Source organism: Phaseolus vulgaris, chromosome 10, assembly GCF_000499845.2.
Source record: "Phaseolus vulgaris cultivar G19833 chromosome 10, P. vulgaris v2.0, whole genome shotgun sequence".
Classification (NCBI taxonomy): domain Eukaryota; kingdom Viridiplantae; phylum Streptophyta; class Magnoliopsida; order Fabales; family Fabaceae; genus Phaseolus; species Phaseolus vulgaris.
In genome coordinates this window covers 11,352,906-11,374,785 of record NC_023750.2, presented here as the reverse complement: position 1 = coordinate 11,374,785, position 21,880 = coordinate 11,352,906, and the positions used below count along the sequence as shown (strand labels likewise).

The 21,880-nt window shown below is 33.2% G+C and overlaps 2 protein-coding genes across 2 annotated transcripts; both read right to left on the bottom strand.

The window, feature by feature from the left end:
* Positions 1-205: 205 nt before the first annotated feature.
* LOC137814471 (probable protein phosphatase 2C 74) lies at positions 206-2,401 on the bottom strand. Its single transcript, XM_068617243.1, has 5 exons — positions 2,201-2,401; positions 1,232-1,564; positions 1,026-1,143; positions 569-792; positions 206-394 (listed from the first exon to the last, which is right to left on the bottom strand). The coding sequence occupies exons 1-5, from the start codon at positions 2,399-2,401 to the stop codon at positions 206-208; spliced, it is 1,065 nt and encodes a 354-aa protein (XP_068473344.1).
* A 4,117-nt stretch (positions 2,402-6,518) lies between these two features.
* Positions 6,519-10,804, bottom strand: LOC137819463 (putative disease resistance RPP13-like protein 1). Its single transcript, XM_068623319.1, has 2 exons — positions 6,901-10,804; positions 6,519-6,783 (listed from the first exon to the last, which is right to left on the bottom strand). The coding sequence occupies exon 1, from the start codon at positions 10,729-10,731 to the stop codon at positions 7,084-7,086; it is 3,648 nt and encodes a 1,215-aa protein (XP_068479420.1). The 5' UTR covers positions 10,732-10,804; the 3' UTR covers positions 6,519-6,783; positions 6,901-7,083.
* Positions 10,805-21,880: the final 11,076 nt, after the last annotated feature.

Here is a 21,880-nt window from a genome sequence, read left to right as displayed (position 1 = left end):
ATCTGATGCGCAGCCAATGCTGGGTGCTGGTTTTTGTATGGTGGAGCTGCTGCTTGGCTGCAGGTGAAGATCGTTGGGTTACAGCAAGGGGCCATCAAAAGTAGATGCAGGGTAGATTCTCATCATATGCTATTAATTCTTTGTTGATAGAAAATGACCAATACAGTTGCTTCAGAGGGATGTTATTGTTCCCACTCACATTGGATCAGGATTGGGTCCAAACAGTCTGATCCTTCAAGAACAAGCATATAGCTGTACAATCATCAACCTTGGAACCATATTTACGTCTCCAAGCTTTAATTGCATGGTTCACTAACAAATTAGCTGCCATGGACCTTTTTGGTGCTGAAGCAACTATGTTTATCACTTCACTGTTTGTTAGCACATCCCATACCTGTAAGAAAGAAAATTTAGACCTTTTTGATTGAGATAAATTTGGGGAAATAATTGGTTGTGGAACTAAACATGCATGTGTGGAAACTGAGTAGTTTAATTCATTTTCCCTTGATTATTTATTTTCTTGCACTATTTGATCAAATGATTGAGATATTGATATGAAAATGCGTACCCCATCAGAAGCCAAAACCACAAACTCATCCTGCTCGGTGAGTTTTCTGTATGATACATCGGGAACTGCGATGAGACCGTAATCTTTTAGGCAAAAGTTTCCGAAGGCTCTTGCCATAGCGAGTCCAGGGCGAGCCCCTTGTGGCCTCCATATTCTCTTTACACTTGGTTGTTCTTTTAAAGAAAAAATACTACCTCCGCAATTGATGATTCTTAAAGCTTCACCTGATAGTGACATTGAAGAAGAAAAGCAAGTTAGACATAGGAACATTTGGAAGAGTGCCTTATGAAAATAACTTGTTTTAGCTTATTTCACTAAGTTATACAATCAAGTTATAAATAAGCTCTCATTTGATTTGACAAGTTCTCAATGAAATAAGCTTTTAACTAAACCAATTAACCAATCCAAGAGGTTTTAAGATTAGAAACTAAGATTAACAGTTAATACCAAGACTTACTTGGAATATTTGGGGTCAAGTCAACAGTAAGTTGAACAGGAACAAGATGGTTGTCATGTGCTCTTCTGCAAAGAACTGCACGAGAATCCCCCAAATTGCCAATTATTAATTGGTCACCCTGAAATTTAAAGGGTGGAAAGAATGTGGTTAATTATAACATCCTTGCAAAGGCAACATTTGACAAGGAGATAATGGTCTAATTGTACCTGTTTGATAACAGTTACAGCAGTGCTACCGCCACCAAATCCTTTAGAGTCTATGTTCTTAATAAGCTCTTCATCCATTTCATTGAAGCACCTCGTAAAGCTTCCCTCCCATGAAGAAAAGGACATGTTTTGGTCATCCTCAACATAGACATTACTATGACTACTTCCATCTGTATCATTAGTATGTTTGACAACCTTTTGTTGTGACTGTTTAATTGATGCTGAGAGTTTTGAGGGTAGTTTTTCACGTAAAGACCGTGCAAACTTGTGTCCTAGAGGACCATGACCGTCAAACACGCCACAAAAGATCGTGTCCTTTTTTCCAGTGAAGTCCTGATAACGTATCACATTAAACATTAATCCAAGCCATGAATTCATTCACTAAGAACCATTATGTTTCAATTAATCAAAATCATAAGATAAATTCACTGTTCAATCATATAGTAAAAGATGCCAATGAATGCTACAAACCAAACATAGAGCTTTGCGTTTTAATAATTAATTACTTACAAATATTATAGTTCCTATATTAACCATTTTTCTAATTTTTACTTTTTAATCTTTATATATTATTTTGATCGTTTGTCTTTTGTTTTACGGATTAAAAGAAATTAAACTGTATATTTGTAAGAACTAAAATCAGCATTTTTTAATATAAAGTTTTGAAATAAAACTGTTTATAAATAGACTTAAAATTTTTCTATACTTTGACAAATAGCAAACACGGTAATAAAATGAAACAAAAGCCAAGCTAAAAAAAGAAAACTATGATTGAGGGGAGAGAAACCATATATGTGAAGAACTCAATGATTTGAAAACCATCATAAGTTAATTTTATATCTACAATTTCACCTTGTAAAATGTAATTACCAACCTTAAGGACTCTAAAGAAAACAATTCCAGCAAGATTGATTGAAAAGAAAATATAAAATGAAGCCAAATTGCAGACATAAACATGAATAATCTTACCTTCCAAACAGTCAATGCATCTTGATTAACTTCTTTTGAACCCTTTTGGCTGAACATGGATACAAACTCAGAGGACCCTCTTAACATGACCCCTGCCCCACCATGTTTACATGCACCATAATCAATGTAATGCTTACATGAACATTCCAAATCATATACCTTGTCTACAAATGAACCAGAGCAACTGCAACACCCTCCCATAATAATATATCTCAGATGCACAACAACAATTTCCAAAATATAAAGAGTGCCACAGATTTGCAGAGAAAACAAGTGAAGGAAAGTTGCATGCAAGGAAGGTTGTTTTCGTTTTCTTTAGAACAAAGGATGAAAAAAAAACTTGTTGGTGTTTTGCCTTTTATCCTTAGTAGTTTATCTGTAAATTTTGTATTAAGTTGTCACAACGAACTTAATTTGGATTATGAGTTGATTACTTGAACTGTCTCAATTCTAATTTAGAACGACATCATCTTAATCTATCCATTCTATTGTCTTTATTTGTGGATAATATGGATTTGAAAGATAATTTGACAACTATATTTAGTTGTTTAGTTGTTTTTGTGAGTAAGGTTACATATCCGAACTGACTAGTAACGAAAGAAAACATTTTCTTTCATTTACGAGTTACAACTACTAAGTAAACTCCTGTGATGCATAATTTGTTTTATAAAGGAGAAAATAGTATTTTTTTATGATTTTTTGTGTTATATGAAAAAAGTTTTCTACCCAGTTTAATAATATTTACTATATTAATCAATCATGCTTATTTTTTTTATAAAATAAATATTTTTAGTAATTAATTCAACTCGAACTATTATCAAGTTTCAAAAATTATGATATTTTAAAAAATTCATTATTTAAAGAAGTTAGTTATAATAACTTTTAAATAATTAAAACCAGTATAACTGAATTTAATTATTTATTTCTGACTACTTTAACCCAAAATCCTTGTAATTTTTTCTTTTCTGATAATATTTTAATAAATAAGCTAATATAATTTTGATAAACATCTTTAACAAAATATTAATAACATAATAAATGTAAAATAATAACTGTACATTTTTTATTGAGAATTTTAATTACAAATATTCCAATCTAAAATGCATGTATTATTAACAATAAATATAAATGTAATTTAAAATTTTAAAATTTGAAGTACATTATTTATCAAAATTATATTTTCTAATCTCACAGGGCGTCTATGCTCGGGTAGACATACTTACGTCGAGTTAGATCATATCACGTACATCAACACTAATCAATCAAAACTAATGCTCCATCTTTTGAGAACAAATTTATCATTAGATGACCTCGTTGAAAAACTCATTTAAGGGAAAAAGAGCATCACCTTAAACAACATATTGTTCAAAAGAAAAGCATAAAAAACTAAATATTTTAACTAAAGTAAAACTTGAGATTCGCCACGTTCCACCTTCGTGGGATGACTCCTCCTTTCAAAGTCTCCAGCTTATACACCCCATTTCCGAGTACCTCAACTACATGGAACGCGTATCATTAGAATTTATAAATAAATTTCCAAAAGATAAAAGAAAAACAACAGCTGCAATTTTTAGGATGTTTAAATTATATAGTAGATTTTATTCCTAATATTATAATAATTTGTGTCCCTTTATATGCAAGATTAAGAAAAAACCTTCCATCCTATAATGATGATATGACCAAAGACAAAAAGCAAATAAAAGAAATAATTAAAAACTACCTTGTTTAGGAATATCTGATCCCGAAGCCTTTCTTATTGTAGAAACAGATGCCTCTAATTTAGGACCTGGGAAACAAAAGCTTTCAGAAAAATCAAAAGAGCAAGTAGTTAATAGTTTCAATAGTTGTGTTTACAAAAATTTCAAGATGATTTATTTAATAAAAAAATTAATTTATACTGATTATAAAGCATCTCAAAGTGTTTTAAAATAAAGATGTTCAAAATTTGGTTTCTAAACATATTTTCGCAAGATGGCAAACTTTATTATCCTTTTTTGATTTTGAAATAGAACATATTAAAGGGAAATATAATTCTTTGCCAAATTTTTTAACCAGAGAAGTTTTACAGGCTTCAATATGAGTGTCAAGCCAACTGGGAAATATGATTATAGTCCCCCACTAGGATCAAATAAAGCATCTAATTCAATGAATAAAGCTCCCACTGGGATCAAATAAAGCATCTAATAAATAAAGCTCAATATATGGTTCCCCTCGTAGATTAAATAAAAGTTTCTTCATCAATATCATTAAGATCATCCTGTTCATTATCTTTAAGGCCATCAGCACCATCAAACTAACCTCTACTTTGGCATACATCATAAAAACTCCTCAATCATCAAAACTCTTAATACGTTCAAATAGATTCACCCCACTATACTATCAAAATGTATTAATAAGCCCAAAAGATTTTACTAGGAAAACTCCTGTTCCAGCAGGTTTCCCAAGATTAATACCCTCAGATGAATATTTAGAGAAATCCAAAAGTATGCCAATACTAATATTAGAAAAAACATGGATAACTCCAGACCCAAGACAAATAGCTGAAACCTACTTTCCCAAGACTTCCATTATTTGCCAATAGATATATGCAAAACCAAAACCTTCTGAGTTCATATTGGTGGGTACATAATTCATAGAAGTATCTCATAATAGGAATGGTGAAGGAAATATCCAGTTTTCCAAAATAAAAATTCTTCAAGTTCTGACCCCCCAAGAGTGGAACCAACCTCTCCACAATTAATAAAAAAAATCGTTTTCACGGGTGTTTGATCTACAACAATATAGTTATTATGATTAAATGGATGCATGGACCAATATATTATATATTTTTTAAGTCGGAAAAGCATTTGTGGTTTATTTGATTCAAAATGGAATATCTTTGAAGATTCCAAGATGGTTTATAAAAAGGTTTGTTAATTTTTGAATATTAGCTTCAATATTTTCCATAGAAATAAATGAAGTGCATTCGTATTTTAGACAAAATTCTACATTTGTACCTGGATATAGACTTATATCTTTTATAGCCTCTCAAGCTATTACTTGGATATTAGCCTGGGATAATATTTTAGAACAACTATATGAAGGAGTATAAATAAAAAATGTTGTCAAGAAAGATAAAGATCAAATGGTGGAGAAAATTCAACAATAAATTAGTGTGCAAGAACAAGATCCAAGAATAGTTAAAGAATAATTCAGGGAGAAAAGATAGACCTACACTCAAACAAGACACATTATTCTTAGCAGAGAAACAACAACTAATGGTAACCTTAGCATTAACAACATAAAAAAAAGAGTTTGAAAGAGCTCTTCAAAAAGCTACTTCTTCAAAAGGCTCAAACAAAGCCAATACATCCAGTCTTTATCTCTGCAATGAAGACATGTATTATTGAAGACTCCATTAATCGTAGTATGCCAAGACATTGTCTACCATCAAGAAAAAGTAAAAAGAATCAAAACAATAACTGAAGCATATGTCAATATTTGACAAGACAAGAGCCAAAACAATATGTAAAATTATTTGTCACAAGTATTGTAATATGTCTACATAAATGAAGCTCTTAAGACAGAGTTCACTAGAAGCTTGTTGTAAGAAACTCTTATAAAATCTATTTTCGTCTTGAGCAAGTATCTTCCATGGTTTTTGTAAGTCTTTTTCCTATTTCAATCTTTTTTCAGAACTTTGATTCAATATTTCTTATGAATGTTTTCAGTTCAACACCTTTATGGTCTATGATGATTTTTAATGTTATGATCCTGCCTTGTATTGGGTATAGAGCCAGAAAAGCTATGATGATTCTATATTTAGTTTTCTTTGAAGGAGAAGTAATACCAAGAAAATAGCAAAAATGAATATCTAATATAAATTATCTAACGCTAAAATATGTAAGAGTACAATATGTTATAATACTTCTTTTGTATTATTAAAAGATATGAATACCATAATAATTCTAGGAACTCCCCTTTTAATATTATTATTATTATTATGATTATTATTATTATTTTGGATTATATGATTTGTCACTATAATGTTGTATTGGTTATCCGGATGTACACTGATAGATTGAAAGGTGATTAATTGTGAATGTTTATTCCAAAGTTGTTTAACCAAACCCATCCCTATGCTGTCTTCGTTTCAACTTCACCGTTTCATATTGGTTCAGCATATCTATTTTTCTCCTAAATTGATAATAACAATATTCTATTATAAGACTCAGAAGTGCCCTCTGTAAACTTAATAATATGCCCAAAAACATATTATGTATGCTCTTCACGTGTAAATACGCAGAGATATATTGTTTATTGCAGCAGTCTGTTGTATGAGCTATGAAATAATGTGTTAAACCACCAGTAGTACATTAATGTATTTCTAAGTTGAAGTAAAATAGACACATTTCATACGTGAGATTCTTCTCCATCCTTCAAACGCAAACATAATATATAGTAATTTTTAACTGTCTTTTGAGGACATTATGAAACCCTTCCACAATGATGAAACCACAACCTCCACATGCTGGATATAGTTTCATACATTCATCCTTCCATCAAAAACAAACTGCAGAATCTTGGCACTCACCACACACAAACTGCAAAGAATAGGAAAAAGACCAGTATTCATTTCTGCAGTAAGCACGTTTCAATTAAAATGACACGAATACTCAATAAAATATATACACAAAATGTTAGGCTTGGTTAACACTTACAATTCCAGTCCAGTGTCAAACCGAACAATTACGCCAATTCAAGACGTTTAATTGAATGCAATAACTTGGTTAGATGTTGATGATGTAACTGAAAGAAGGAGAATTACTTTAAATCCATTTACCGTCTATCTTTATCCCACGGACATGACACATTTTAGCCCAAATTTCACGCCCATTAATGTGTCATCGCTTTTGCAGCAAGGGACATTCCTTTATGCTTAATTTTATTAGAGAGACCGGCAGCCTTTCTCCCCCGATATTCTCCAGCTTTTCACAATTTTCAATGTGCAATTTTTGCAGGGATGTGAGATGGAGAAGGCCCTTGCAGTTCAACGTCTCCAGACTTGAGAAGTTATAGAGACGCAGAGACTTAAGGGAGGGAGGCAGCAATCCCTCCTTTGGGAAGGACTTGATGCTATCACATGGACCGTTGACAATGACAGTAGTAACCATGTCCATAGACACCCATGCTTGACGGCTCACTAGTTTCTCACAATTACTGATAACAACTCTTCTCAAGTTAGGTGCCATACTCCCTCCTGGAAATGTCTCAATCTGTTGGCAGTTTGATATCTCAAGATATTCCATCATTGGGAGAAGAGTAGACATCTGATCGGGCAATGACTTCAACTTCTCACAGTTACAAACAATGAAACGAGTCAAATTGGGCGCAGACAATCCTCCCGGGAACGATACAAAGTTGGGACAGAAGCTAATATCAATAGAATTGAGTCTCTTAAACGACTCTGACCCTACGACCAAAAGAGATTTCATACTTTCACAGTTGATGATTTTAAGACTTACAAGATTTGGAAAGGTAACCAGTGGAAGAGACGTGAGTGAATCACAACTATTCTTTATTGACAGTGATTCCAGTAATTCGTGTTTGTGTTGCATGGGGAACTTCAGTTTCTTTAAACCACTGATATACAGACTTTTCAGCGACGCAGGAAGACGATCACCTGGAAACGATACGGCTGACGAACAATTCCTTAATGTTAAAGATTGGAGGCAAGTAGGCTGGATGTTAGCGATGGCCTCCATCATGGACTCTACCATTGGGTTTCCTTCTATGTCTATATGTTCCACAAAAAGAAGAAGCACATGAAACCCTACTTTGTTGCTTTTAGTCTCTAACGTTGGAAGAGTGGGAGCCCTTGGGACGGTAGAGACAAGAAGCTCGCAATTTGTAATCTTGAGTGTTTTCAGAGCAGGAAGGTGATTTGGCAAATCTCCCATTAATTTGGGGCAGTTCTTTATATGAAGATCCTTAAGCACAGGAAAAGCTTCTGAATCGATGGAACTCCACACCTCCCAACAAGGCATATCATAAATGTATAAAGATTGAAGGGAGGGAAAGGGCTTAACAGATGAACAATCTTCCTTCTTATAAAAGCCTGCATCAATAGTCTTCACCGAATTCATGTCTGAAATACGGAGGTCCTTGAGAGACGGTAGTTGCCCAAGTGAAGGAAGCATGCAACAGTTGTTATAATTTTTTAAATACAGATATGTTATATTTTGGTAGGAAAAACTTTCCACCCATTCAGGAAATCTGGTTCCTTTATAACCGCATATTGACAGCGATTTCAGGTCTTGGTGAGGTTGTAACCTGCTCAGTATTTCTAATTCAATTTTGAAGTCGATGCTATTGTCGTTACCCATAGACCATTCCAAGGATAGATCATTGATGTGCTTCTTATCCATTATCCTGGCCTCTGATGCTTCTTCACCTTTTGTTACATTCTCTAACTTCTTAACAGAAAACCAGCCATGGAGATTTGGAAGTCCTCCCAGTTCTTTGATGCTATTCTCTTTATGGTTGCCCACAATATAGAAGTCCAACCTCTGTAATTGATTTAGTTTCCCCATTCTTTTAGGCATCTCTTTTATGGAAGTCTGAAGAATTTTAAGATGACGCAAGTTTGCAAGATTTTGCATGGCACTAGGCAACTTAGTCAGATTGAAGCACCAACTCAACTTCAAAGTCTGTAGATTATACAAGTTACACAATGACTCCGGTAGTGTTTTAATACTTGTATGAGAGAGATTTAAATAACGCAAATGGATCAATTCACCTGTTGAATCAGGCAGAGCAAGCTGACTTCGGAAACCACAAAATGATAAAACTCTCAAGTACTTAAACTTCGACACTATAATAAGTGGTGCCTTTTCGTTGTTGAACTGAGAATCTTCACAATAGATCGGCAAGAAAGTTCTTGGAAACTTTACTGTGTCGAAAACTTTGATATCCGAGACTGGATCACGGAATCTTGTAAACGACAAATGACGAGTCTTTCTATCAACTTTGGTTTCTTTTCCAAGTTCATCTGCTCTGAAATAGAATTCTCCGCCAAGGAATGTTGCTAGATCATGCATCAGGTCATGCATTACAAAATAATCACCAAAAGATTGAAAAAACAATCTCGAAACCAAATCATCAAAATACTCCTGACCAACTTGTTCTAATGTCTTTCCTTTTTTTGATTCTTTTACAAGATCTTCAGCCATCCACAACAGTATCAGATCATCTTTTCTAAATTCATAATCCTTGGGATACAGTGAGCAATATACAAAACACCGTTTTAAATGTGGAGGGAGATGATTATAACTAATCCTGAGTGCTGGAATAATTTTACACTGACTTTCAGGAAGTTCCCAAATGTCACTTTCAAGTACGTTATTCCAATCCCTAATAGCGTGTTTTCTTCTCAACATTCCTCCAAGTGACTGTGCAGCTAAAGGCAACCCATTACACTTTTTAACAATCTCCTTTCCAATCTTTTCTAGAGTTCCTCTATTCTCACTGCCTTCTGGGGAAGGAAAGGCATGGTTTGCAAACACCAACCAACAATCTTCATTTGACAATGTGTTTAGATGATATACTTTAACAGCTTGAAAAGGGATTACAGCCGCTACATTTTCATTGCGGGTTGTCACCAGAACTTTACTCCCCCTAATCCCACTTAGAAATGGTTTTGTAAGACTACTCCAATTCTCAGAATCCTCTATCCAAACATCATCCAAGACAATGAGGAATCTCTTACCTTTCAGTTTGTCCATCAAGTAAAGTTGAAGGGCATTTAGATCACTCAATTTACAAGGCTTTTGGGTAATTTCTTCTATCATAGTTTTTGTGACCTTCACAATATCAAAGATATCAGAAACACAAACCCATGACTTTAAATCAAATATCTGCTGCTTCAATTTGCCATCGTTGTACACAGATCGGGCCAAAGTGGTTTTTCCAACCCCGCCCATGCCTACAATAGGGATCACCGACACTTGTTCACCATCACTGTCCTCTAACACCATTTTCATTATGGCCTCCTTGTCTTTATCCCTACCGTACATACCATATCCATCTTCCAGAGATGTTGGCTGAGCTTTCCATGGCTGGTGTCTCTCCACTGGAATGTCCTTCAAATCAAGACTCTCCTTTTGTTTTAAAATGTCATCTAATCTTTCAACTATGTCTTCCAACTTATTAATTCTAAGAATCTTCTTCCTTTTGAAACGGTGAGAAAAGGAATTGCTTACCTCCTGGTGAGTAGCAGCTTTAGTAGAAACTTCATCAAGTAAGTCGTCAACCTGGTAGACAACATCTCTGAGAACATCGAGCCACTTTTTGACATTGGAGTCTGAGATTTGTCGATTCTCAGCATCAGCAAGCATAACTCTTACAACTATCAGCTGGTTCTCCACCTTTTGAAGCAACTTGTCAGGCTTCTTTCCACGGATCAAGTTGACAAGCTCAGGGGAAGCTAGTCTTTCAAAAAGTACGTCAAGGAAAGCAGAGAGAAGTGCACCACCTACCACGGCTAAAGCCATGATCTCATGAACAAACAAAAAAGCAAATACAAGAGTTTTTTGTGAGCAGATTTGGGCTTTCTATTCTCCGTCAGTAGCTGCCATCAAAATAAGCCGTTGACTATGTATTTATAATTTTGATGGTTGAGATTAAAGATTCCTAGTTAAAAAGTCTACTGGTATGTCCTTTTCAAGGTTCATGGTCGGATGCTTTTTGAAAATTCAGCATAGATATATTAATTAAAAATTCAATGAATGAGAATCAAGACATCATCAGTAAAGTATGGTTGATGATGTAATACATGTGGTCATAGTTGACTAAAGATCTGAGAGGCAGCAATTAAATCTGATATGGGAAAAACAGAACTTACATAATTCATGTTCAAATCAAGCATCCATTATCTCTTTTGAGTGATTTCGCAATAGTGTGCCCATTTGCTTTAAGATATCATCTTGCACGGTCCTTGTGGAGGTAATCAGTCTAAAAGATAAATTGTAATGTATAAAAATTTATTTAACCACATTATGACTTTGTATGAGTTGTATTATGCTTTCTGGGACGGCTTTTGAGTTTTTTCAAATTCGACATTAGATTTATGGTTTATCATTTCTAGCAATTAATTTCAAGGACTTAATTTAGCTGTAAAAATGCTTTGTACAATTTTCACTTTCTTATTATTTTTTATTCATCATTTTATTGATTAATGTGAGCGTTAAATTTTCTTCAAGTGAAATGAAAGGGCAGGAAGTTATTTACTTATTTTGAAGGAACAAATGTCATGAGTTTCTTTCAAGATTTGGTATTCTGAATTCTTCCAGTAATATTTGATCATATCATCTTTGTACTGATAGAAGAGAAGCATCCAAATTAAGTAAAATTTTGTGACAACTTCAGTATGTTGTTCATCTCCAGTAAAAAGTCACATCCAAATTTGCAATGATAAATGATAAAAGCCAGGATGTCAGTGCTGAAAAAAATCTGAATGAACTGTGAATACCCCAACAGACAAGTAAATAAGATACACATGGATATTTAAAATTTCTTATAAAATCAAAGTTGGAAGCATTGTGAGTGGAAGAAACTTACCTAAAGAGACATGATGAGAAATGAAAGATTGGAAAAACCAGGATTGTCATTACTCTTGAATGGTGGATACAAAATGAATAAAAGTTAGCGCTCCTGAACATACAAACAGATGAAGCTCGTATCAGTAAAAGCAGAGAAAAACCATAAATAAACAGTGTTAAGAATTTTGTAATAGTCAATATATAGTAAATGTTCTATAACTCTGAAACAACTTTGTCCTTTAAACTTTGTAATTCCTAAAACCTACAACTTATGCCTGTTCCTGTCAAAGCAAATTAAAAAAAATAATCTTAAATTAGTTTACACATTGAAATATCTTAACTATCTTCCAAGTAAAATATGAAAAATAGATAAAAATATTCTCATAGCTAATTGAAAGTTTGATATTTGTTTTGTCCTACTTGAAAGTTGAAAACTTAAGTATGATCAAATAGATAACTAAATTTGTATGAGCTGTGAACAAAAGGTAGGAAGCAAAGAAATTGAGTGCAGTACCAACACAGGCAAAAGTAAAGGGCTTAAGTATAAACAAATATCTTAATTAATGGACATGTTTGAGAGAATCTGTAATGCATAAACAAAAGCAAAAATGTGTCGGTGAGACATAGGGGAGATTTGGGACATATAAGCCAATAATAAATTTGTGGATGCTGATATATTAACACTATAGTAACAAACACACACTTTACACCTTAATAAATTAATATTTTAATTATATTATTATTTTTTAATTTAAAATATTATTATATTATTATAAATGATTGTTAAGTATATGTGTTTTTTACTGTTGGGCTGTCAACAAAATCTTTTCCTAAAATTATATAAAAAGTCATGACACCTTCAATTCAAAATCTTATCATAATAGTTTTGTGAGTTTTTATCTTTATGAGATACCATACGTACAAGTCTATTAAACTCTGAAGTAGAGAAATTCAATCTGGAATTGGCCAACTTAATCCAATTCCTTGAATCACTCTATCACAACAAAAGAAAAATTCTTAAGAATTTCTTTTGTCCTCACAACGTTGAGACTATAAATCATTAATGTCTTTATTCTTAGAATTCAAAACAGATTTCAAACATGAAGTCAAAGACAACTTTTGCATTTTCATACGAAAACATAAAATTTGTATATAATTTTTCGGACAGGAAATGGTTTGAGGGGAATAAAAGAAAATGAGTGTTAGTCTACCTTTACACCAAGTTTTTCAAACTACAATGACTTTCTTTAATAGAATCCATATGATATATACATATGAATTCTCAGTGAAGTTGATGTTTTTTTCTCAGTAAACTTCATGACCTCAGATAAAACCACCCCTCCAGTCTGATATTAAGCGTCAAAAGCAGTGAGTCTAACGTAAAGGAAAATAAGAAACAATGAAGCCGAGTCTAATGTGAAGGAAAATAAGAAACGATGAAGCTGAGTATAATTAAGGAAATTTTTCAGATGAAGCTGCAGACAGTGTAATGGATCAATCTTATTCCCTTTTTCCACGCTTTCCTTAACTGGAGCACCCTGCCATTTCAGACCTTGTCCTCATTTCCTCCACCATTTGGCCTTGAAGCTCAGCTTTAAGCACATGAAAATATGAGCTCTAGGTGTTTTACTTACAGTTTTCCTGGCAATGATATTTTTTGTAAATATATTATTTGCAGGACTATGCATCTACTGATACAATTTGCTGTAAAGCTTATGCTGTGACGCATCTCTAGCATGAGATTGTAACACTGTGAACTAAATTTTAGAGATGCATATGATCCAACCCAGGAGAAAATGACAAGAGAAGCTCTTAACAATAAATTGTGAAAATATGCAGAATTGACCTGCTTTATTGCAGGAGCTAGATTGAATTTAACTACGAAAAGAATGGGTTAAAGCACCAGAGCAGTTCACGTATTTCTCAAATGAAGTAGGATGGATACATTCCATATATATGAGATTTAGTCTACATGCTGCACATACAAACAAAATATATACTAATTGATGACACTGTTGGAGAAAAAGTGTGGCAAATTATGGATTTTGGCAAATCATAAATCAGCACATCACTTGATGCTTTCTATTTTGCTATCAAAAAATGGTAACGTTGAAATGTATAGCTGGTTACAAGTTTGCATCCTGATAAAGAAAAGAAAAGAAATAAAAGAATATTATGACATGATTATACTGAGCTTGAACTATTGTAGTGAAGTTTCTCCCTGAAATTTATTTGACTTCCGTAAATATGTGATTTGAATTGGCATTAAAATTGTAAAGATAGAATTTACTTGCCAGAACTCAGTCCATAGGTGCTGAAGCTTCTCTTATGGAAGTTTGATCTCTGAGGAAATAGTGGAACCATTTACTACTGATGAAACCACAACCTCTACTCATATCTTTTGTATCAAAAGCTTTTGAATGGAAGATTTCATTTCTTTCTCATTCAGTGCATTGGTGTTAGTGCATATCAGTAGTTATAAGATGGGATTCACTCCTTTCAACATGTACAGTTCCTTTTCAGCATTTCAAATGCATAATAAGCAGTATGAGAAATTCAACCTCCGCATGCTGAGATTTAGCTTTCAGATGCGTTCAACCCAAATCCATCAGTCCATCAAACACAAAAGTGAGGACCTGCTAGAGTGCAGTATATAACAATTTCCTACAACACAAGAATAATGGGAAAAACAAAACTTCAGATATGTCAAAGCAGAGCATTTGAAATGCCTAGCATTATGAAAAGGCTTCCAAGTAAAATTCAAGCTGTTGAGATCATATTCAAAGCAATACAAAGCATAATCTTTGTGGAAATGATCTGTCTCCCATATTCACCACAATACAAAGCATAATCTTGGCACATACCACACAGACAAACTGTAAAGAATAAGAAAAAGACCAGTACTTACTTATGCACTTACTTATGCAGTAAGTACATTTAAATTAAATTGACATGAATGCTTATACAAAAAGTTAGGTTTCCTTTACACTTGCAATTCCAGTCAAGTATCAAACTGAACAGTTAACTAATTGAAGGCTAGTTGAATGCAATAAGTTAAATCTGAAAGGAGAAAGACAAGAAATGAAAGATATCTTTGACAAAATAGTTTTCCATGGTTAGATGTTGATGAAGAAAGTGAAAGAAGGAGAATTACCTGCTCATTAAATCCATCTACCGTCAATGTTTATACCATGGATATGGCAGATTTTAGGCCAAATTTGACTGTCCTTTCTTTGGAATAGTCTTTGCAGCAAAGAACATTTCTCTGTGCTTAATATTATTAAAACATCCTCACCAGCAAAAACTAAGAGTTTTGTATGTGACAAACAGAGTTTCACAAGTCTACTATAATATAAGCAGCACAAGTCTACTATAATATAAGGAGCCGGATAAACAGAAGATTTACTTTATTTAAATTATTTAAGATCTCAGATGGTTCTAGAAAGTATTTTAATTGAAATCAACAAATTAAAATTCAAATAAAGTTTTAGTCCATTAAAACTAACAGAACAAATTTCATATAAATTTCCCTTTTAATGTTTTAAAGAGAACTTTTGAAATTAGACATGTGAGAAAATACTTCAACTTTTTGAGAGTTATTTTTCTTGAGTTAAAAACTATTTTCTTGGAGCAATTGTTTGGAGTTTTTCGGATTACACGGAGATATCCTAAACCTTTGAAGTAATTCAAGTGTGATTGTTTATTGTCTCTTTGTTTTCTGAGTGTTAAACTATTATTGGATGAGATTTTTAATTGCAATAGGGTAATTGCGGGTTACTTGTTGTGTAGAACACTCTTGTAGGGTTCAAGAGTGATTTTCTTGCACTACAAAACGATCAAATTTACCCTGATCCAGAATCCTTAGGTACCAACAAAAATCCATCGGTAAATGAGTATTATCCAGAAAAAGATTATATGGATGTAAGAAATTTACTTACGGATGATGAGTCCGTAAATAACTAAAATAGTGGGTATTATTCACGACCTTCTTTCCGTGGATATTACCTGTGAACTTTTGTTTGTAGGTATTACCCACCAAGGATAAATTTTTACTACCAGCATTTATGGGAAATTTGCCATTAGCTCCCGTGGGTAGTATCAACACATACTTTACTCAAGGATTTTTTTTCCGTAGGCGTAGGCATTTCCCACCAAGTCTAGTCCCTAAATAAATTCCCGCTACCAGTATTTGTGGAAATTTCCCACTAGTTCTTATCCGTAGATAATATCTACGTACACATTACCCATAGTAAAATTTCCCATGAATATAATTATGTATGTAAATCAAAATGTTCATTTAAGCATTAAATGAATTGTTTTCAAATCAAAAACCTTGGAGATGGAATGGCATGTGCTGAAAGGGTGTTAAAAATTTGGGTGCTTCTTGCACCCCAATCAAATAGGTGAAATGATCAAAATGTCACATTTAATTCACTCTCATTCCAAAAAGCTCTTTCAGGAATATATTTCAGAAGATTCTAGAATATATTATATATGTTTTGGAAAATTTATTTTAGAAATTATTTTTAAAAAATATTTTCTGGAATATATTTCATAAATTTTGGAATAAGTTATTCTGAAAGCTTAGAAATATTTTCTGGAATATATTTCATGAATCTTAGAAATATGTCTTCTTTTAAATAAAATTAAGGTAAATAAGCAAGAATACTGTTGTATAGTTTATACTACATTTGCTTACTGTTTGATTCGTAAAGAGTATTAAACATATTCATTTAATTTATATTTTACTTTAATTAGCGTGAACTATAAAAAGTTTCAAATAGTAAAAAGTATAAAACTTAAAAAATATCAACATTAACCAACATATTTTTTTTACCTTTAGAATTAGGTAAATTCTAATTTTTTTTATTATGAATAAAAATACATAGGACCAAGGTTAATTCTTTTTGGATCCAAGTAAAAAGTTCCAAAAGTATTTTCTTCATTTTTACATGTTTTTTATTTTTATTTTGAGGAAAAAATAAACCTTCTAAAACATTACATTCCTTTCACATATTTAATGAAAAGTATTGTTTCAAGATGTTCAACATTGTAGGATGTTAATACCTTCGTGGACAAATCCAAAAGTAGAATCTCTTTCATTAATCACTACCTCATTAAATATCAGTTCCTTCCAAATCAAATATGAATAGCATTTGAATCGTTTTGAGTAAATATAACAAAAAACAACATCAACAATTTCATTAAATATAACAAGAAAGAAGATACAAAAGATTTACTTTTTTTATATAAAAACTCTCATGTTAGGCATCACTGTAAAACTTGATATCTCGGTTAGGTTGACACCTCAAGTAACAACAACCATCTGTCACCACTTGAAAAAAGTACTATTAAAAAAAGAAAAAGAAAGAAAGAAAGGAAATACAAAAAAACATGGGGAGACTAGACCAAAATCCATATATAAAAAATCTAACAAAAACGATAGGTAATCTATACCTATTAATAAAGAATTCTAAGAAAAGATTATATGGAAGCCTATTATACTAATGAAATTGTTCTCTATGAAAAAACCCTAAGTTAGCAAGCTTGTCAACACATGCATTCCCTTCACGAAAAATGTAAGAAATCCTAAACCTGATTTTCCCACAATAATTAAGACAAGTGTTCCACCTATTACGAAGAATCTAAGGCACATTAATCCTAGTAGTAAATGCATCACAAATCAAGGAAAAATCTCATTAAAGCCATAAACTATTAAGACTCATCTTTTGAGTTTCTTCAATGGCATATATAACTCCATAAAACTCAGCAACCAAAGTAGTATTAATATCAAGGAAAGTAGAGAAACCACCAATAAACTCTCCCATACTCCCACAAAAAATACCACCACAAGCAGCAAGACCAGGAGAATCCCTAGCAGCACCATCAATGTTAATTTTAACCCAACCAGGTAAAGGAATTTTCCATCTAACAGGTAGAGGATGAAGAATTTTGCCACTACGAGTATTAATATCAAAGAACTTAAGCACATTGAAATCAAACATATTATTCCTCATCGGGCTTTTAGACAAATTACCCAGTTGGCAAGTGAAATCTTTAATGGTGTAAATGGCCCTGAATAAATCAATCTTAACCTGAAATCTAGCATGATTTCTCACACGCCATATCATCCAAATAGAAAAGGCTATCACAACAAGTTTAATCAAATTAACCAAAGGACTATCATCAATCTTAATAAAACAAAGGAGGTCACCCACATTAGAGAAATCAGAATTAAGAAATATTTTCCAAACTCAACTCCAAATATGCAATGCATTAGGACATTCAAAAAATAAATGTTGAATAGATTCTTCCCACCTTTCACAAAGCATACACATAGAACATATATGCAAACCTTTGTGCTGAATGTGTTGATCTGTAGGAAGCCACCCATGAAAAACATTCCAAAGTGCTAAATTTTTGGAAGAAGGAATATATGGAGGCAAAATGAGTTTACCCTAACCACAAGGAACTCCTGGATCCACGAAAAATTTCCTAGCAGTTTGAGGTGAAATGAGCAGAGTCTTCTAGAATCCAATTAGGAGTATCTTGTTCCTGCCTAATCATGATATGTTCAAAACAATGATTCACCTATTGTAAAGGCAAGGAAATAATCCAATCACGACCATTCCAGAATTGGGAAATTGTAGTCATCAGGATTCTAGAACCACCAGGTACCCCTACAATGTTTGATAAACAAGTAGAAGAACACCATTTATCATTCCATAACACTACTTGTACCAACAGTCCAAGAGGTATGTTCAAGAATAGTATCATAAAGTTGTTTAATCCTAGGCCAAATAGAAGAGGATCTATAAGCCAATCTAAGTTGGTACTTAGATTTAAGAACTCTGGCTTTTAAGAGAAAAGACCAAAGCTTATTACTATAAGTAAAATTCCAAATAAGCTTAAGAAGGTAAACATTATTTTCGTGTTGGAGGTTATTAATCTTCAATTCTCCATTCTCAAAAGGAGAACAGATCTTAGCCCAATCAACTATAGTTATGCCTTTCTTCATAATATCACCAGTCCAAATAAAATTTCTACTCCACTACTCAACTTGCTTAAGAATAGAATTAAAACTATAAGAAACGAAACCAATAACCACAGTATTGACTATACTGGGTTGGAGTTCGGTTCTCGATAATCCTCTGAGAATAGTTCGGTCCTCGGTGTGGGCCGGCAAGTGGTCAACTCGGCTATTGGGCCCGGGTGAGGATTATGTCTTTGGTCCAATTGGTGGGGCCCATTAAAATGAACATAATGTGGCTGCCCTACGAAAGGGGTTAGGCCCATTGTGTGTGTGCGATTATAGATGTTGTGCGCGTTTGTTGCGTGGCACGTGTGAACTTGTTACTTGTTGCATGTTAATTACGTATTAAATATATTGTTGATAGGTATTGATAATAACTAATGCAAAACTAACTTGTTTTGGCTTCTTTTTTCGTGTAGTTTTGTATGTTGCGGATGAATGGACTTGAAAATGACATTAATGGCTGAATAGAAGTGTGGATAAGATGAAATGAAGAGGGGAAGTAGAAGCTTAGAAGATGTGTGGCCAACTTCTGAGACGATTCAAGCAAAACACTAATAGAAGTGCAAACTTGAGATTGAGAATTTCAAGACAAATGAGCTACCAACTTGGGCAACATTTCATTATCAATTCAAATTTGATTTTCAAGAGGGTTAGCACTTGTATTTATAGTGCTATGGGCAACCAAGGTGCAAGCTTTAAACCTAAAAACTATCCACTCATAGAAGGACAAGTGTCTCTCTCTAATTGGAGCAAATCCTCTTAAATTAGAGGTTGACAAGTGTCCTCCTCTAATTGGAGAGAATCCTCTCTATTCCCATGAAGACAAATGTCCTTTTGCATTTGTGGGAATCCTCTCCATTAAGGAGATGACATGTGGACCTTCATGCCTTCCTTGCCACTCCATGCTTTCTATTTGCACTCTAGTATATGTTCAACTCCAGACAAAGACTTTTCTATTCTTTCTTTTTCTATCATCACTTTTTCTCTCTTTTCTTTATCTTCTTTATCTTTCCTTTCGTTCTCTTCTCTTTCTCTTTTTTCTTTCTCTTTTTTCTTTCTCTTTTTTCTTTCTCTTCTTTCTTTCTGACAAGAGTTTGTAAGCTTTCTTTAAACTCTTTTTCTCTTCTAGCGTAGTCTTTTTCTCCGTCTACAAATTATTTTTCTATTCTAACAAGCTCTTTCATTTCTTCTCTAACCTTTCTTGTTCTATCATATGAAGGCAGAACAAATTTTCTTCTCATACACGCCTTTAAATCACTCCAATACTCTACTTTTGATGTTGTACCAATTCTATCATCAATTTGCCTTTGTTGCCACCAAGACCCAGCATATTCTTGAAAACATAGGATAGCCAAGAAAAATCCAGTATATTCATCCACTTTGTATTTCTTAAAAGTTTGATCAAGCTTTGTCTCCCATTCTAAATAATCTTCAACATTTTTGTTTCTATCAAAGTAGAGAATGTATACTTCAAGCTCGGTAGAATAATATAAACTTCTAGGCTCAAAACATACCCCTTCCTTCCATTGATAATGGGAGTTATAAATCTTTCTTCTATGAATATGTCTTTCTTCTTCAAACCTTTTGTCCTTATTTTGGTTGAGAACCATTTTGCCAAACATTTCTTTTATCTCATCTCATTTTCTATCTTTATCTTCTCTCAAAATTCTATTATCCTCTCTCCACCCATAGGCATCTTCTTGTTCGCTATTACTTCCTTGTACACTTGATCCATGTAAATGATCACTCATTTTGAAATTAAAAAAAAATGATTTTCATAAAATATTATTTCAAATGAGTGATAAAATATTTTCACAAATAGGTTTTAGAGTTGGTGAAGCTTCAATCAAGGTCAACAAGTCAAACTGTCTCCAAGTTCACTCCCAGGAAAGAGAGGTGAGTCACTAGGACTGCTTAAATACCGAGTATTCCCTTAGCCAAAGCTTACCGCTCGGATAGTCTTAACAAATTTTTTCCTTAAAAGAAACTTCAAAACAAATTTTCCCTAAATGTGATGTATGCAAGGTGGCATAGTGATCAAAGGAAGATCAACTACAAACGGAGAACAATCACCTAGGTATCATGGAGACGTAGAAATTAAAGGCAAAGAAAATAAAGAAGGAAATACGGAAAAGTAAACTTGATGTGTCCTATGTGAAAGTACAAGTGACAATTAGAGCCCCTTAACACACTTTCACGACTAATGAACGAATTTAGCTATTACAATGTTTTTAATGGGATTGCTTTGAAAGCATTTTTCCCACCAACTAATTGTTAGAATATATGGCTTTAAACTAGAGGGGGGGTGAATTGTTTAAAGAGGGTTTTTATAAACTTTTAAGCCTTGAATGAAAATACTTCAAGAAAACCTTGATTAAGAAATGAGTTTTTCAGAACATAAAGCAAAAGGCACAATACTAGTAAAAACAATCAGTTGTTTATACCAGTTAGCAAATATCAAAACTGAATTTAAAGAGTTAGGAATAGAGAGATTGCACACAGATGTTTATACTGGTTCACTCCAACACCAGAGCTACATCCAGTCTTCTCAGAAGCCCTGAGGAAATCCACTAAGCAATCACAAATGATCACTTACACAACAACCAAGAGAATGACCTTGAACACCTTAAGAAACACACTCTCCTTGGCCAACACACCAACACCAAGATTGTTGATCTTGATCCCCTCAAGAACACACAGCCAATCTCAGCAAACACAGAAACAAAACTTGTTTTTCAGAGTACAAGGATTACACTTGTTACAGAAGATAATCTGAAATCAATACAAGCAGAATCCTATTCCACAAACTTTGATCAATCACAAACTTTCAGCAATCTCAGCTCCTTGAAAAAATCAAAAACTCTTAGCAAAAAGTTGTCAAAGATTTTTTTTCTCAAATATGTTTTTCTGAATTTATTCAAAAGATGTAGTTTGTTATCAAATCTTAACAAACTCTTAAATTGCATTAAAAGATTGGTCAAAGCATTTAATGACTGGAGCGTAAGAAGTTAAATCATTTAAAGCTCAGTTAAAGATAAAACAGTTTTTCTGTTATGGTCCCAAAAC

What these genes read in the sequence shown, in the direction of transcription:
- LOC137814471 (XM_068617243.1), bottom strand. Translation starts at nt 2,401, where the DNA reads ATGGGAGGGTGTTGCAGTTGCTCTGGTTCATTTGTAGACAAGGTATAT. An exon ending in ATGCATTGACTGTTTGGAAG is followed by an intron (nt 1,565 to 2,200) that starts GTAAGATTATTC and finishes ATACGTTATCAG; the next exon opens with GACTTCACTGGAAAAAAGGA. An exon ending in TGGTTTTGGCTTCTGATGGG is followed by an intron (nt 395 to 568) that starts GTACGCATTTTC and finishes TCTTTCTTACAG; the next exon opens with GTATGGGATGTGCTAACAAA.
- LOC137819463 (XM_068623319.1), bottom strand. Translation starts at nt 10,731, where the DNA reads ATGGCTTTAGCCGTGGTAGGTGGTGCACTTCTCTCTGCTTTCCTTGAC.